The sequence below is a fragment of the Eptatretus burgeri genome, chromosome 17 (assembly GCF_056783735.1).
Source record: "Eptatretus burgeri isolate ZD-2024b chromosome 17, Ebu_testis_v1, whole genome shotgun sequence".
Classification (NCBI taxonomy): Eukaryota; Metazoa; Chordata; class Myxini; order Myxiniformes; family Myxinidae; genus Eptatretus; species Eptatretus burgeri.
In genome coordinates this window covers 59,632,945-59,648,210 of record NC_140977.1, presented here as the reverse complement: position 1 = coordinate 59,648,210, position 15,266 = coordinate 59,632,945, and the positions used below count along the sequence as shown (strand labels likewise).

Sequence of the window (15,266 nt, the reverse complement as noted above, 5' to 3'; positions counted from 1 at the left end):
TCAGGTCATCAAATTCAACCACCAACTATTGTTGAGGTCAGCATTGTTCCAAATTTCTAAAATTGTCAATTTTCATCAGAATCACTTTAATTTAACACGTGTGGAGGCCAATTAACCTGGTGTGTGATTTTGAAGGTGATTGGTTACACTTGAGCGAATTTACAATTGCCATCATCAGGGGGTGAACAATTATCCAACGAAGATGGTCTGGTTTTTTTATTTTTAATTTTTGGAAATTTTGTAGAATTTGTTTTTCACTTGGAAGTTGTGGGTTATGATGTGTAAATAAAGGTGGGAAAAGTCTGATTTAATGCAATGCAATTCCAGGCTATAAGGCAACAAAAGGTGAAAATTTTGAAATGGAGTGTGCACTTTCTTGAGGAACTGCACATGGCATGCAATCTCAAAACGTTGTGGACGAGTGATGACAAAACAAATGTAGATTAGAGTTGGTTCTGTGACAAGAACAAGCTGATTCAATTTTGATTTTGATCCAGCATGTTGGTACGATACCAAACGTAAACTGTTCAGCCTGGCGGAGGTATGCGCTCCACCGAGTGCCGCTCTACCTTGTTCTGTTTTGTTGAGTGTTATTCTCTGAGTTATTTTTTTTTTAACCCCATGCATCTGAACCGAATTGCGGGGTGAAGCAAATGGTCACGTACGTACAAGGTCCGTCTAAAAAGTAACGGGACTGAGCCTGCTGTGTGCTCCACTGACACAACTTGAATGAACGGGTTGCATCACATTCTTTCGCAACATTCCAGCAATATATATGATTGGTGATGGTTGACCACGCTCATTGTGTGAGTTTTTTTACAGGTCGTGCTTTACACGTTGCCGAGTCTGAGTCGTCACGCTATGAGCCGTGAGCAGAGAGCCAATCTGAAGTTTCTTGCCAAGCTTGGCAAAACACCTTCCGAATCCTTCGCGATGCTGTAGCAAGTTTACGGGGAAGAAACGATGTCACGTACACGTGCATTTGAATGGCACAAGAGGTTCAAAGCGGGACGGGAGGAGGTTGAAGATGATCTACCGTCTGGAAGACCTTCAACGAGCAGAACGGCGGACAACATTGAGCGTGTGAAGCAGATGGTGCGCGTAGATCATTGACTCATGGTGAGGATTACTGCTGAATAACTTTCCATCAACAAGGACACTGTCTGAAGCATCATCACTGAAAATCTCGAAATGCGCAGGTGTGCACAAAGACGGGTCTCCAAGCTGTTGTCCGAGGACCAGAAACTGCAAAGAGTCACTGTCTGTCAAGACATTATCGAGCGCCTCGAGGACGATCCAGACCTGCTCGGGAGAGTCATTACTGGCGATGAATCGTGGATATTTGAATGCGATCCCAAGATCAAATGGCAGAGTTGTCAGTGGAAAAGTCCGGCATCACCATGACCAAAGAAAGTCAGGATGTCGAAGTCAAAGGAGAAGGTGATGCTCATCGTGTTTTTTGACATCAAGGGCATCGTCGACTTCGAGTTTCTACCTCAGGGTCAAACAGTAAATCAATACGTGTACAAGGAGATCCTCCGGCGCCTTATGAGATCAGACCGGGACAAGAGGAGGGATCTGTGGGAGAACAACACCTGGATGCTCCACCAAGACAACGCCCATGCTCACAGTGCCCTGAGCATCCGACAGTTTCTGGCGGAGAGGAACGTGCCAACTTTGGAGCAACCCCCGTATTTGCCAGACTTGGCCCCTTGTGATTTTTTTCCTCCTCCCCGAGCTCAAGGGGACCCGATTTCCTGATGGCACGGCCCTTTTGATGGCCTCCACGACGGAGCTCTGGAGGATTCCAGAAGAAGCCTTCTGGGGATGTATCGAAGCGTGGAAGAAGAGGATGGACAAGTGTGTGAGAGTAGATTGAAACTATTTTGAAAGGGACAAGCTGTGATTTCAAAATATTTTTTGGAATAAAATTTCTGTGAAGTCAGTCCCGTTACATTTCAGACGGACCTCATACGTGTCTGCATTTTGTTAAGAGTGTACATCAAAAACTTCAACAGAGGAAATTGAAACTTTACCACATGCTGCATGACCATTTGATATGGCGCATATGACTTGGATGACGCCATCTCCTTACAACTTACATGGTGAATTGAACAAAGCGTAATGCCCAGAGATAAATTAGAAAAACATGAGTTGGCTCGTACCTCGTCCTTCTCAAGACTGTGTGGCGTGCGCAGTATGTATTCTATGAATATCAAGGAACCATTTATCACGGGAAAATTTCACTGAAAATACAAATGGCAGAGATGAAAATATGACAGAAAAACACGATGGATCCGGTTCGAAAAACTTAACTTTGATTCATTTGGAAAGAGCACCTGTGGAACCAACCTGTACGTGGAGGAACCCTGAGTCAAAAGCTTATTTTTACGTGTGAATGTATGGCTTCTCCCATCAAGCCATTTTATGAGGCTTGGGAGAAATGTGCAGGGTCCCTCCCGGAACGGCAGGTATAAAGGGTTAATCCATGTGCCTTTTTGACAGCTTTTATCATCTTCAAATGTTTTGACCATTACTACAAAAACTTTTGTTGCACTCTATTTGCTTTTATGATATCATGTTGAGTTCATAGTTCAAAAAGTGAGCTTTAAACCTCTCAGATTAGTCAATCATTCACGAACATCTCAGGATGTCATTCCTCGCCAATTACAAGCAAACTTGGTGAATAGTTCCAAAATGTAAAAGAGCCAACTTTGTCAGACTCTTTGAACAATGTAAGACCACATAACTTGTCTGATAGATTACCCTTTCCCATCAATAAATCCACTAAATTGAATGATGTCCCACAGTAATAAACAACATTACATGTTCATGGAGAGGCTTATACCTGCATTCCATCTAGTACCAGCATCGTCAGTGACTTTAGTGTTTCAAGAACCTGATGAGACAATAAACCAACAACCACAGAAATTGAGAGTTCAACCTGAGATTTGCAAGGAAATCTAACGCAGGTGGAGGCCATTCAGCCCATCTTGCCTGCGCGAACACCACACTAATTTATCTACACACGATTCCAGAAACCAAAACTCTGTGCTTGGATAGTAACAAACAACTCAATCAAAAAGGTTTTAATTTCAAAATCATACTGAAGATGTTGACATTTTGTCCCCATGTGGTGGTCATTTTTTAGCAAGGTCTGTTCTTCCACAGATGTAATGACGATCATGAAAAAGAGCCTGAAGAATGGGAATTTCAGGAAGTGCAAGGTGAGCTGGAGGAGGATAAACCAATAACACGTCATTTCAGCATCGTACATAGGAATATCGACATTTTCTCTTTCATTCTTTCGCTTGTCTTCCTCACTCCCCCAACCCCTATCACTCCATTCTCAATTGCATCTTTAATATGTTCAGGGTGAATATATATATATATATTTATATATATATATATATATATATATATATATATATATATATATATATATATATATATATATATATATATATATATATATTGTTGCGGATTCGCGCCCGCCGGCGTGCGAGCGGCCACGTAACTCGAATCGCGGCACGTCGCCCACCGGACGGACAATCCCGTCGTGACCCTCTCGGACTAACGCCGGGAACTAGTCACGGGTGGGCCTTTCGGCCTCACCACGATCGTGCCAATCGGCCCCCCGCGTGGGATAGGGTTGTTCGCCAAATTCGACCTACCTAAGTACCCACACGGAGGGTAGGCCGGGCGATCGCACCTCGCCGCAGGTCGACTTCGGACACGGGCCACTTTAAGCGACCCGTTCCGTACTATCGGGATAACCGAGCGGTGTTATCGTCAACCTCGACGGTTCCGATTAATTATCAGGCGTATTTAGCCCACGACCAACCCCCTACGTGAAGTAAGATGGAGATTCAATTAAAGAAAAGATGAAGCGAAACGGGAAAAACAGTTCAACATAAAGCACATTTATTCCGCGGCAAACGGAAAGCACACATATACAATTATAACAATTATGCACCAAAAGCAAATGTAAAAGTAACACAACAATTATGCACAAAAAGCAAATGTAAAAGAGAAACACAATGCAGATCTACTACCGACTACGCGAGCACACGGCAACATTTACACAGTTTTACTTCACAGACGGCGCCGACAACACATATACTCCAAAGCAAAAGAAAAAGGAAGAGGCCACCCTCAACTACAAGGGGGCAGACGTGGCCTGGGGCCGCGAGACCGGGCAGAGCCTACCCGTCTTGGCTGCTGCGCTGCTGCTGCCACGCTTCGCCGCCGCCACAACGCGCCCGAGCCCGAAACAGAAACTCTTCTCTCTGTCGCTGCCACACCTCTCCAACTCGCCCGATTCGCTCCGCGCTCGGCGCTTTCAATCTCGTTCCGCCGCTCTCGTCATGACCGTCCCAGAGAGCTCGCCGCCAGAGAGCCAGAGCGCGCGCGATCCAGCAAGCGCGCGCAATGCAGAGCCCAGAGAGAGACAAAAAACCTCAGCGTACGCACACACTAGAGCCTGCGCCTCCTCCTTATATCTCGAGCTCCGCCTTGGCTGCTGCGCTGCTGCTGCCACGTTTCGCCGCCGCCCCTTCTTCCAGCAAGCGCAGGAAACTTCCAGAAGAACGGCGTTTTTTCTCCTGGATCGGGGCCTTTCTTTTGCCTTTTCCAGAGCTTTTTGTTCCTCTCGCAGGGTTATTCTTTGGGAGGAGGGGGTGAGGCCGTCGTCCATTCTCCCTTGATGAATGCCAGGCTTCTGGCAACCATGTGCTGAGATGGAAATGTGATGGCGGTTGTGATGGTGGTGTGATTGGGCGGTTTTGGTTAAAGTGGTTGTTGTGAAAGCGGTTGTGGAGAAGGTGGATGTTGTGAAGGCGGTTCTGGAGAAGGTGGCTGTGGTTGTCGAGATGCGGTTGGTGGTGGCTGTGGTTGTCGAGATGCGGTTGGTGGTGGTTGTGGTGGTAGTAATGGCGGTTGGTCCAAAATAAAGATAGTAAAAGAAAAACGGCTATCTTGAAGGGTCGCAGCCCGAATGAATGACATTTATTCCCTCTAAACAACGGGTTTGGGCTAACTACACATATACTTACAGAGATATCTCACCTACGGGACCTGAATGGTGGTTTGCGAATTTCGTCAACCACAACAATATATATATATATATATATATTTTTTACAATGTCGAAACTTGTCCATTTGTGACACAGGACAAACCATGATGTGATGTTCACTTGAATTTTAACAATAACAAGGAAGGAGATGATAATGAAAACGGCACTCCTGACGTCATGATGTCGATCGATTTGCCTCCGCTCACTTTATAAAACTTATACAAAGTTTGATTTTAATCCCTTCAACTGTTCTCAAGTATCATATTTTTACCTGACATGATCTCTGACCTTTGATGCCAAATTCTAATTGGTTCATCTTTGCATCCTAATATGTACTTGTATCAAATTTGGTCAAAATCCCATCACTGGTTCAGAAGTTAGTGTGGTAACAGAATTTTTTTTACCTCAAGGAACCTCTACTCTTTGACCTCTTGACCCCTTTATCGAATCGGTTCATTTTTGCATCATTATACATACTTGTACAAAGTTTGACTGAACGCGATAAGATTCCTTCAGCCGTTCTTAAGTTAACAAAAAGCTATCACAGACGTATGGACAGACTGACGGACAACCAGACGGACACTCCCAAAAAAATGATTCCTCCAGTGACTTCTTTGCTGGAGGCTTAAAACTCTCAACAGTAAATATGGGATTTGAACTTGCGTTCCCAACATTATGAACGATGGATATGCTGAGTTGAAGAATAACAAATTTTCATTTTATATACATACCTCAGATATACACATTTTTGTCCCCACTGGCAGCCATTTTTACAGCGAGTTCTGTTCCTCTGTCGATGTGATGACCATTGTGAAACGTGAGCCTGAAGAACAGGAATTTCAGGAAGTGCGAGGTAAGCTGGAGCATCAGTACAACATTGAAGTTGTTCCCCCTCTTTTTTTATTTTTTGTATACCTTGTCGAGGCTCGTGGGAGAGCTAACACACAACGCACATCAAGGGGGGCATGAGACGAGGGGCGGGAGTGGGAAGGACAAAACAGTGGGGAATAGCGACAGTAGGAGATCTATGGAAGAGAGAGGGATGGGGGTAGGGAACACGGGGTATACAAGATGGACATACAGGGACTTTCAGGAAGGAAAGCAAGGAATTTGAAGGAGGTGGGTTTGGGGTGGATTAACGGGGGTATAAAAGATCGAGGATTTGGATGGGGGATGATAAGAGGTGGTGGTGAACAGCCGTTTTGAAAGCCTGGAGGGAAGAGTGGGATTGAACAGAGTGAGGGAGTTTATTCCAAAGGCGGAAAAAAGAGGAATGAAAGAGTGAAGGTGAGCAGTGATTCGTGATTTTGGTAGTTTTCCCAGAAGGGGGTTGTTGGCGGACCTTGAGCGCCTTGCGGAAATATGGGGGGGACAAATCGCAGACAGAGGAGGGGGGGCGAGACCAGAGAGGAGACGGTAGAAGACAGAAAGATCACCGACCTGCCTGCGGTGAGAGAGTGAGAGGCCCAAAGACTCAGCCTCATCGTGGGAGATACCAATGATCTGAAATACCTTGGTTTTCACAGCGTGAAGCCGAGAAAAGTGAGAGGCAGGAACACCAGCCCAGAGGGGAGAGCAGTACTCCATCAGGCTGCGGACGAAAGCTTTGTATGTGGTCAGGAACTCAGGTGGGCCGAGGAAGGACTTTGCATGACGGAGGATTCCCAGACGGCGACTGGCTTTGGAGGCCAGGTTGGAAATGTGGCTTTCCCAGGAAATATCATGGCAGATAGTGAGACCCAGAAGCTTGAAAGAAAGGACTTCATCCAGAGGATTGTTGAGAAAGTGGATTCTGGGGGCGGGGGTTCCAAACGGTCCTTTCGGAGAGTCATAATGAGAGTGTGAGATTTTTCAGGATTGAAAGACATGTTCCACGTGTTGGAAAGTTTGTGATTTTATCCAGATCTGCAGTGAGCGAAGAAGCTGCTGCTTGCCGGTCTGAGGGATGACAGATGCTACGGCAGAGGGTGGAGTCATCAGCAAAGAGATAACGAGGATTTTCCATAGAGTTCGGAGATCACTGATTAAAAGTAGAAAAAGAACAGAGCCCAGAACGCTGCCTTGAGGAACTCCTGCCTGGACAGGAAGAGGGGATGAAATAACTCAATTTAGGGCCACACGTTGACTGCGACAGGAGAGGAAGTCTGCGAGCCATGAGTGGAGATGGCCTTGGATACCATAGGAAGAGAGTTTGGTGAGCAGGGTAGGGTGCCAGACCGTCTCAAAAGCATGAGATATGTCTCGGGGTATGGCTCTGATTTCATGTTTGGCATTGGGGACCTCCATCCATTGTTGGGAGAGCAGAAGCAGCATATCCAGGGTAGAGTGACCTGGTGTGAAACCAAGTTGACGATGGGAAATCAAGCCATTAGAGAAGAGGAAGTATTTAATGTCTGAAGCGATGATGGATTCCATAACCTTGCTGATGATTAGGAGAATGCTGATGATTGGTCTGCAGTTGCAGTGATCTGTTTTTGCACCTTTTTGGTGTAGGGCAGTAATGTTTGCTGATTTACAAGGAGATGGCAGATGACCTTGAGCAAATGAGAGGGTGAATAGAACATACTGAGGGTGAGGAAGAGCAGAGGAGCAGGTTTTGAGGACACGTAGGCTCATTCCGTCTGGACCGGTTGCAGAATCTGAGTTGATGTTTGACAGTGAGCTATCCACTTTGTCAGGAGAACAGGGACAGTTGGGTACGACTGGATAAGGTGGGTACAGAAAGCGAGGGGTTTGAACACAAGATTTTGATGCAAACACCGAGTTTAGGCATTCAGCCTTTTCACGTGCGGGAGCAGCAGTGCAGCTATTTGAGGTAAGGCAGGGGATGGAGGGTGAACATACACCAGAAACATATTTGATTAGACACCACCAGGATTTGTAGGAGGGAGAGAGGTTTGAGAGTTCAGACTTGAGCTGAGAAAGTTGTTGTTTTCTGGCTCTCCTGAGAGTAGCTACACACTTGTTCTGAGCTTTATGGAAGGAACTGAGATTAGCCTGAGTTGGGTTTGCTTTCCATGAAACAAAGGCAAGTTGTTTCAGGACAATTGCCTCGCTACAAGTTTCAGTGAACCATGGGCTGGAGGAAGCAATCCAGGAAGCTACCAATAGCGATCCAGATTTATCACAAATTAAACGCTGTGTTATGTCAGCTGAATGGGCATCACTATCGGAAGGGGCGAAACCGTATTTCATCCGGAAGGATGGGCTCTCCATTAATGCAGACTGCCTGCTTCGGGGTAGCCGAGTGGCAATTCCGCCTGAACTCCGCGGGAAAATTATCAGTGAACTCCACAATGCTCATCCAGGCATAGTCACCATGAAGACTATTGCCCGAGCCCATGTTTGGTGGCCTGGTTTGGACAGTGACATCGAGACAAGTGCACGCCATTGTTACACTTGTCAAGCCCATGCCAAGACACAGCCAGTCTCCATTGGCCACGTGATCGTGGCCATCAAAACCATGGTCAAGACTTCACATCGACCATGCTGGTCCATTTCAAGGGAAGCTTTTTGTTATCATCGTTGATGCCCACTCCAAATGGATTGAAGCTCTCGTGGTGCCATCCTCATCCTCTGTTGTAACAATTGAAGCTCTACATACTATGTTGATGCAACATGGTATTCCAAACTCCATTGTATCAGATAATGGATCATCATTTACAAGTTCAGAGTTTCAGAACTTTTGTAAAATGAATGGCATTAAGCATTACACATCTGCCCCCACGAAACGTGCCAGTAATGGTCAGGCCAAACGTGCTGTTCAGATCATCAAGAATGGTCTAACCTACGTCAAGGAAGGCTCCATTCAATCTCGTCTAGCTCATGTGTTGCTCAACTACCGCACCAGACCACATCAAACCACCGGTCGCTCACCTGCCAAGCTTCTGATGGGTCGTGAATTAACAACACGGTTATCATTAGTGCACCAGGACGTAACGTCGAGATCGAGAATAACAAGTATCCACAGAAATGTCATCACGACCAAACGTCTGTATACCGCAACTTCCAGATCATTGATCCTGTGGTACGTGTTGAACTCCGGATGTGGAACCAATTGGTTAACTGGCATCATTATCGATAACATTGGTGAAATGATGTTTCGTGTGAAGTTCGGTGATGGTAGATACATACGTAAACATGTTGACCAACTCAGGTTACATTATGGGGAGCCAAACATTGAACCGGCTCAAGTGCCTTTGTCACCCACTTCTGTATCAATATCACCTGTGTTTGAACCTGAAGTGTTTCCTCATGAAATCTTTTCACCCATCAATGTACATGAACTCCTTCCCGACCATGTATCCCTCATTGAGAAACCCACAGCAGTTGTGAGCAAGGACAGCCCTCCACTAGCCCTAAGATCAGCTGGTATGTGTGAGCTTCCTGAGCGTCTTGATTTGTAAAAAACAACAAAAAAGGGGGGGGGAAGGGGGTAGGTGAGATGTATCAGTAGTTTATAATGCATACATACATGGGTGCACCTGGGCGTGGTTAAGGAGAGTCATGTGACCCGGCAATGTTACCGTGCTGTGCCTGTGGCCGGGAATAAACCTGATGTTCCCACTTCAGAGGCTTCGTCCCTATCCATTGAGTACATTACACATAGTGAGAGTGTGAGATTTGTCAAGGTTGAAGGACATGTTCCATATGCTCCACCAGCTTGTGATTTTATCCAGATCTGCAGAGAGGGAAAGAGCTGCTGCCTGTCTGAAGGATGAGGGTGTGTAATGGCAGAGGGTGGAGTCATCAGTGAAGAGGATGTTAAAATCATGTTCCAAATATGATATTCGGTTTGAATAAGCGGTTCCTCCATCACAAACTGATGAGACGGACGGACGGACAGACATGAACCAATTGCTTCACCCGACCTTTCACTTCACCGACGCAGGGTAACAACAATGCACAACAGCTTGACCTTTACAACACACACGCATGCACGTACACACACATATACACACACACGCACTTACACATTCACATATATACACACACATACACATACACACATACACACACACGTACATACACACACTGGGTTCTGGTTCTGGGTTTGGAGCATTGGCAGGTCTCCTTGGGGGCTCCCTGCTGACGATCTCAAAGTTAAGTTTCTGGTCGTTATCTGTCCCGTTTTAACTGTTTATTTTCTCACCTACATGTTACTGTGTGTTCCTAGTTCGGTTTTGTTTCAAAAATCGTGCTATTTTGTGAGATTTCGTCGAACTTGTTCTTACTGGGTGCTTGAGGCCTATCCTTGAGGACTGAGGCCCACCCTTTGTTCCCGTCGGTGTACGATCGTGTTTATTTGTTTTTTCTCCCCATTATCTTCAATTTCTATCTTTCCCACTTTCTTAACATCCCCCATCCCAACTAATCACTCAATTCTTATCTTTAAAAAAAAAACGCTACCTTTCTCCAATTCTTCTTCTTCTTCATCTCCTCTTCTTGTTCCTCGATTTTTTTTTTCTACAACACTTCCATGACCTATCTGTTGAAAACTCTCTCAAACATTAATAATAATAACAAAAACGATCTCTTATAATGCTTCATCTTCCTCTTTCACACGTGTGGTACTCTTTACTGTATCAGAATGCACTACTCTTCTGCTATTTAAACAGCCTGCTCTCAATTCGACCTTTCCTTCACACGTTGCCTAAAAAATCCAACTGTTACAGCATTTCTTCTCTGCATTCTCTGAATTCGTCTTTATTGCATCCCTCAAGAAATGTGTTTAATCGCATAACTGACCTAAAACTATTAAAAACCCCAGTTTGCTATGAATGTTCTTTTTCCATCAACCATTCTTTTTTCCAATTTCAGTGCCAACTCACTCCTCTTACCCCTCATTCTCAAAGCAACCATCCCACTCTTCTCCCTCCAAGCCTCCCTCTCACCTCTCTCAAAAACTCTCCCTCAACTTTCTCCCACCATTCATCCCCTCACTCATCCTTCCCAAAGTTGCTCCCCTTCCCATCCACAAAGCTGCCTCCTTCCACTGCCCTCTCACCTCCATGTCTTCACTCCACCTCCTCAAATCCTCAACTGCCTTCCTCCCCCTCTCTTGTCCCCCCATTCCCCCAGCACCACAGAGCCTTTTCTCCTCCTCATTCGGCCCCCTCCCCTAGCTATTCTGCAATCCCACTCACTCTTTCAACAACACTCCTTACCTCCCCCCCTCGTTCCTTGTCCTACCCTCCCCCTCTCCTACCTCCTGCACCCAAAGCCTCCTCCCCTACCTCTTCATTAAAAGTATGGACCTCAAATATCCGGGGCCTTCGCTCAAACCTTTCAGATCTTTCCATACAGGTTGCCACTGACAAACCAGAGATAATCTGCCTAACAGAAACTTTCCTCCCCCAAGACGTGTCTGACTCCCAAGTATCTCTCCCTGTTTACTCCCTCCTCCGGTTTGACAGACCTGAGCATCGCCCTGGTGGAGGAGTTACTCTCTTCATCAAAGACTCTATTCCTCACTCTCCATGCACTGCCCTCACTCCCCCACACCCCCAGGAATACCTCTGGCTACGGCTTCCTCTCAACTCCCACCTCATGTTTATATGTGTACTGTACCGTCCACCAAACAGTGATGACTCCATCTACACCTCACTATCTGAAAACATGGACCAACTTCTACCTTCTCATCCAGACTCTCTCCCTCATATGTGGGGACTTCAATTGTCATCATGCCAGTTGGCTAGGTGTGAGTACCTCTCTCACCTGTCATGGCATCTCAGCAAAAGCTTTCTGCGACTCATTGGGACTGACTCAATCGGTCAACTTCCCCACCCGGATCTCAACCAATGGTACTCCATCTCTTCTGCATCTGATTTTGACAAATTTCCCTGACAATATCTGCTGCTCTTCCTTCACTCCAATCGGTTCTTCTGACCACGTCCTTGTCAAAGTGGACATCTCTCTGGCTATTATCAGAGAACTACCTCACCGCCGTCGACTCTGGCATTTCACTCAAGCCGACTGGCAGGGTCTCCAAGCAGCCCTCAAACTCATAGACTGTCCTCCTATCTCGACTTTCTCCAACATCAACTCTTCCTGGGAATTCTTTCAAAGAAACTTGCTCTCCCTCATGCACAGATTTATCCCCTCTCGTCTTCAGTTATCCTAACGTTCCTCCCGCCCTTGGTTCACTGAAGCTTGTGGTGAGGCAGTTGTCCTGAAACAACTTGCTTTTGCCTCATGGAAAGCAAACCCAACTGAGGGCAATCTCAGTTCCTTCCATAAAGCTCGGAACAAGTGTGTATCTACCCTCAGGAGAGCTAGAAAACAACATCTTTCTCATCTCAAGTCTGAACTCTCAAACCTCTCTCCCTCCTCAAAATCCTGGTGGCGTCTAATCAAATCTGTTTCTGGTGTATGTTCCCCCTCCATCCCCTCCCTTACCTCAAATGGCAGCACTGCCTATACTGCACGTGAAAAAGCTGAATGCCTAAACTTGGTGTTTGCAGTTAAATCTTGTGTCCAAAACCCATCACTTTTTCTACCCACCTTACCCAGTCGCACCCAACTGTCCCTGGACTCTGTGTCCTTTTCTCCTGACAAGGTGGAGAGCTTGCTGTCAAACCTCGACTCAGATTCTGCAACCGGTCCAGACGGCATCAGCCCACGTGTCCTCAAAGCCTGCTCTTCTGCTCTTGCTCACCCTCTCTCTGTTCTATTCACCCTCTCAATTGCTCAAGGCCATCTGCCATCTGCTTGGAAATCAGCAAACATCACTGCCCTGCACAAAAAAGGTGCAAAAACAGATCCCTGCAACTGCAGACCAATCAGCCTTCTCCCAATCATCAGCAAGGTTATGGAATCCATCATTGCTTCAGACATCAAATCCTTCCTCTTCTCCAATGGCTTGATTTCTGATCATCAATTTGGTTTCAGACCAGGTCACTCTACCCTGGATATGCTGCTTCTGCTCTCCCAATAATGGATGGAAGCCCTCAATGCCAGACAGGAAATCCGAGCCGTATGCCTGGACATATCACGTGCTTTTAACACAGTCTGGCACCCTGTCCTGCTCACCAAACTCTCTTCCTATGGTATCCAAGGCCATCTCCACTCATGGCTCGCAGACTTCCTCTCCTGTCGCAGTCAACGTGTGGTCCTAAATGGAGTTCTTTCATCCCCCCCTTCCTGTCCAGGCTGGAGTTCCTCAAGGCAGCGTTCTGGGCCCTGTTCTTTTTCTGGTTTTCATCAATGATCTCTCCGACTCTCTGGAAAATCCTCTATATCTCTTTGCTGATGACTCCACCCTCTGCCGTACCATCGGTCATCCCTCAGACCAGCAAGCAGCAGCTTCTTCCCTCACTGCTGATCTGGATAAAATCACAAACTGGTCCAACACGTGGAACATGTCTTTCAATCCGGACAAATCTCACACTCACGATGTCTCTCCGAAAGGACCGTTTAGAAAAACCCCCATCCACTTTCTCAACAATCCTTTGGAAGAAGTCCTTTCTTTCAAGCTTCTGGGTCTCACTATCTGCCATGAGCTTTCCTGGGAAAGCCACATTTCAGACCTGGCCTCCAAAGCCAGTCGCCGACTGGGAATCCTCCGTTGTGCAAGGTCCTTCCTCGGCCCACCTGAGCTCCTGACCACTTACAAAGCTTTTGTCTGCAGCCTGATGGAGAACTCCTCTCCCCTCTCGGCTGGTGCTCCTGCCTCCCACCTTTCTCGGCTTCATGCTGGAGAAACCAAGGCATTTCGGATCACTGGCATCTCCCGGAATGAGGCTGTCTTTGGGCCTCTCACTAAATCACCGCCGGTTGGTCGGTGGTCTTTCTGTCTTGTACCGTCTCCTCTCCAGCCTCGCCCCCCCCTGCTCTCTCTGTGATTTGTCCCCACCACATTTCCGCAGGGCGCTCAAGGTCCGCCAACAACCCCCTTCTGGTAAAACTACCAAAATCACGAATCACTGCTCACATTCACTCTTTCATTCCTCTTTTTCCCCGCCTTTGGAATAAACTCCCTCACTCTATTCATTCCCATTCTTCCCTCCAGGCCTTCAAAACAGCTGTTCACCACCACCTCTTATCTTCCCCCATCTAAATCCTCGATCTTTTCTACCCCCGATAATCCACCCAAGCCCACCTCCTTCAAATTCCCTGCTTTCCTTCCTGAAAGTCCCTGTAATGTCCATCTTCTCTTCCCCATGTTCCCCGTCACATCCCTCTCCCTTCCACTGATCTCCAAATGTCTCTGTTCCCCACTATTTTGTCCTTCCCACTCCCTCCCCTCCTGTCTCATGCCCCCCCCCTTGCTGTGAGTTGTGTATTCGCTCTCACACGAGCCTCGACAAGGTATACAAAAAAAACAGCTTGACCTTTACAACACGCACATATATATATATATATATATATATATATATATATATATATATATATATATATATATATATATATATATATATATATATATATATATATATATATATATATATATATATATATATATATATACATATACACACACACACACACACACACTCACACACACACACACACACACACACACACACACACACACACACACACACACACACACACACACACTCATTTTTGAGATATTTAAACAGATCCGATTCGTGGTAACAATGGATCACCGAGTCCGGAGGAGAGTGAAACATCCCAAGAACTCGTCCTGTGGTGTTCTCAACAATCCTCCACCGACTCCATGGAACACCCGGACCCCGAATAAATCATATACCCGAAGAATAAATCATAATGAAGGAACCACATTTATCGGACATTCACCACAAGTGTTCAATAGGACAAGAAACAAACAACAACGAACAGACCAAACAACCCTCGTGTCCGTCACTGGGATTATTCCTTCTCTCATTTCTTCGTTTCTCATTCATGTTTCTGTTTCGTGTTGGACAGACGGAGGGTTCTTCTTCTTCTGCTACTACTTCTTCTTCTGCTGTCGATTTTCCTCTCTCTGAGTTAGAGTGAAACGTTCTGTTTCAGGTCATTCGATATTTATTCGTTCCCTCATTCGTTCCTCGTGTTCCTTTGTTCCTCCCTGACGCCGCATCGTGAAGACGACTCGAGGGATGGTTTGGTGATGGAACGTGGTTTGTGGTGTGTGAGTGAATCAGATATGAAGATGGACATTGTGAGAGTTTCACCGGAGATTTGGGATCGAACACGTGAGTTCCTTCACCGTAACGATGGAAACCG

At 46.2% G+C, this 15,266-nt stretch overlaps 1 protein-coding gene across 14 annotated transcripts in view; it reads left to right on the top strand.

Annotated features, from left to right (window-relative positions):
- Positions 1-15,266, top strand: part of LOC147010254 (uncharacterized) — a 158,064-nt gene that overhangs the window by 2,638 nt on the left and 140,160 nt on the right. For 2 of the 14 annotated variants that reach the window (XM_085863183.1, XM_085863184.1), the window contains exons 2-3: positions 3,172-3,227; positions 5,840-5,928. In XM_085863183.1, the coding sequence (XP_085719309.1) occupies positions 3,205-3,227; positions 5,840-5,928 (112 nt within the window). In that variant the 5' untranslated portion in view covers positions 3,172-3,204. Of the gene's footprint in view, positions 1-3,171; positions 3,228-5,839; positions 5,929-14,950; positions 15,236-15,266 lie in introns of those variants that run through there. The other 12 variants (XM_085863177.1, XM_085863174.1, XM_085863166.1 and 9 more) reach the window with 10 other exon arrangements.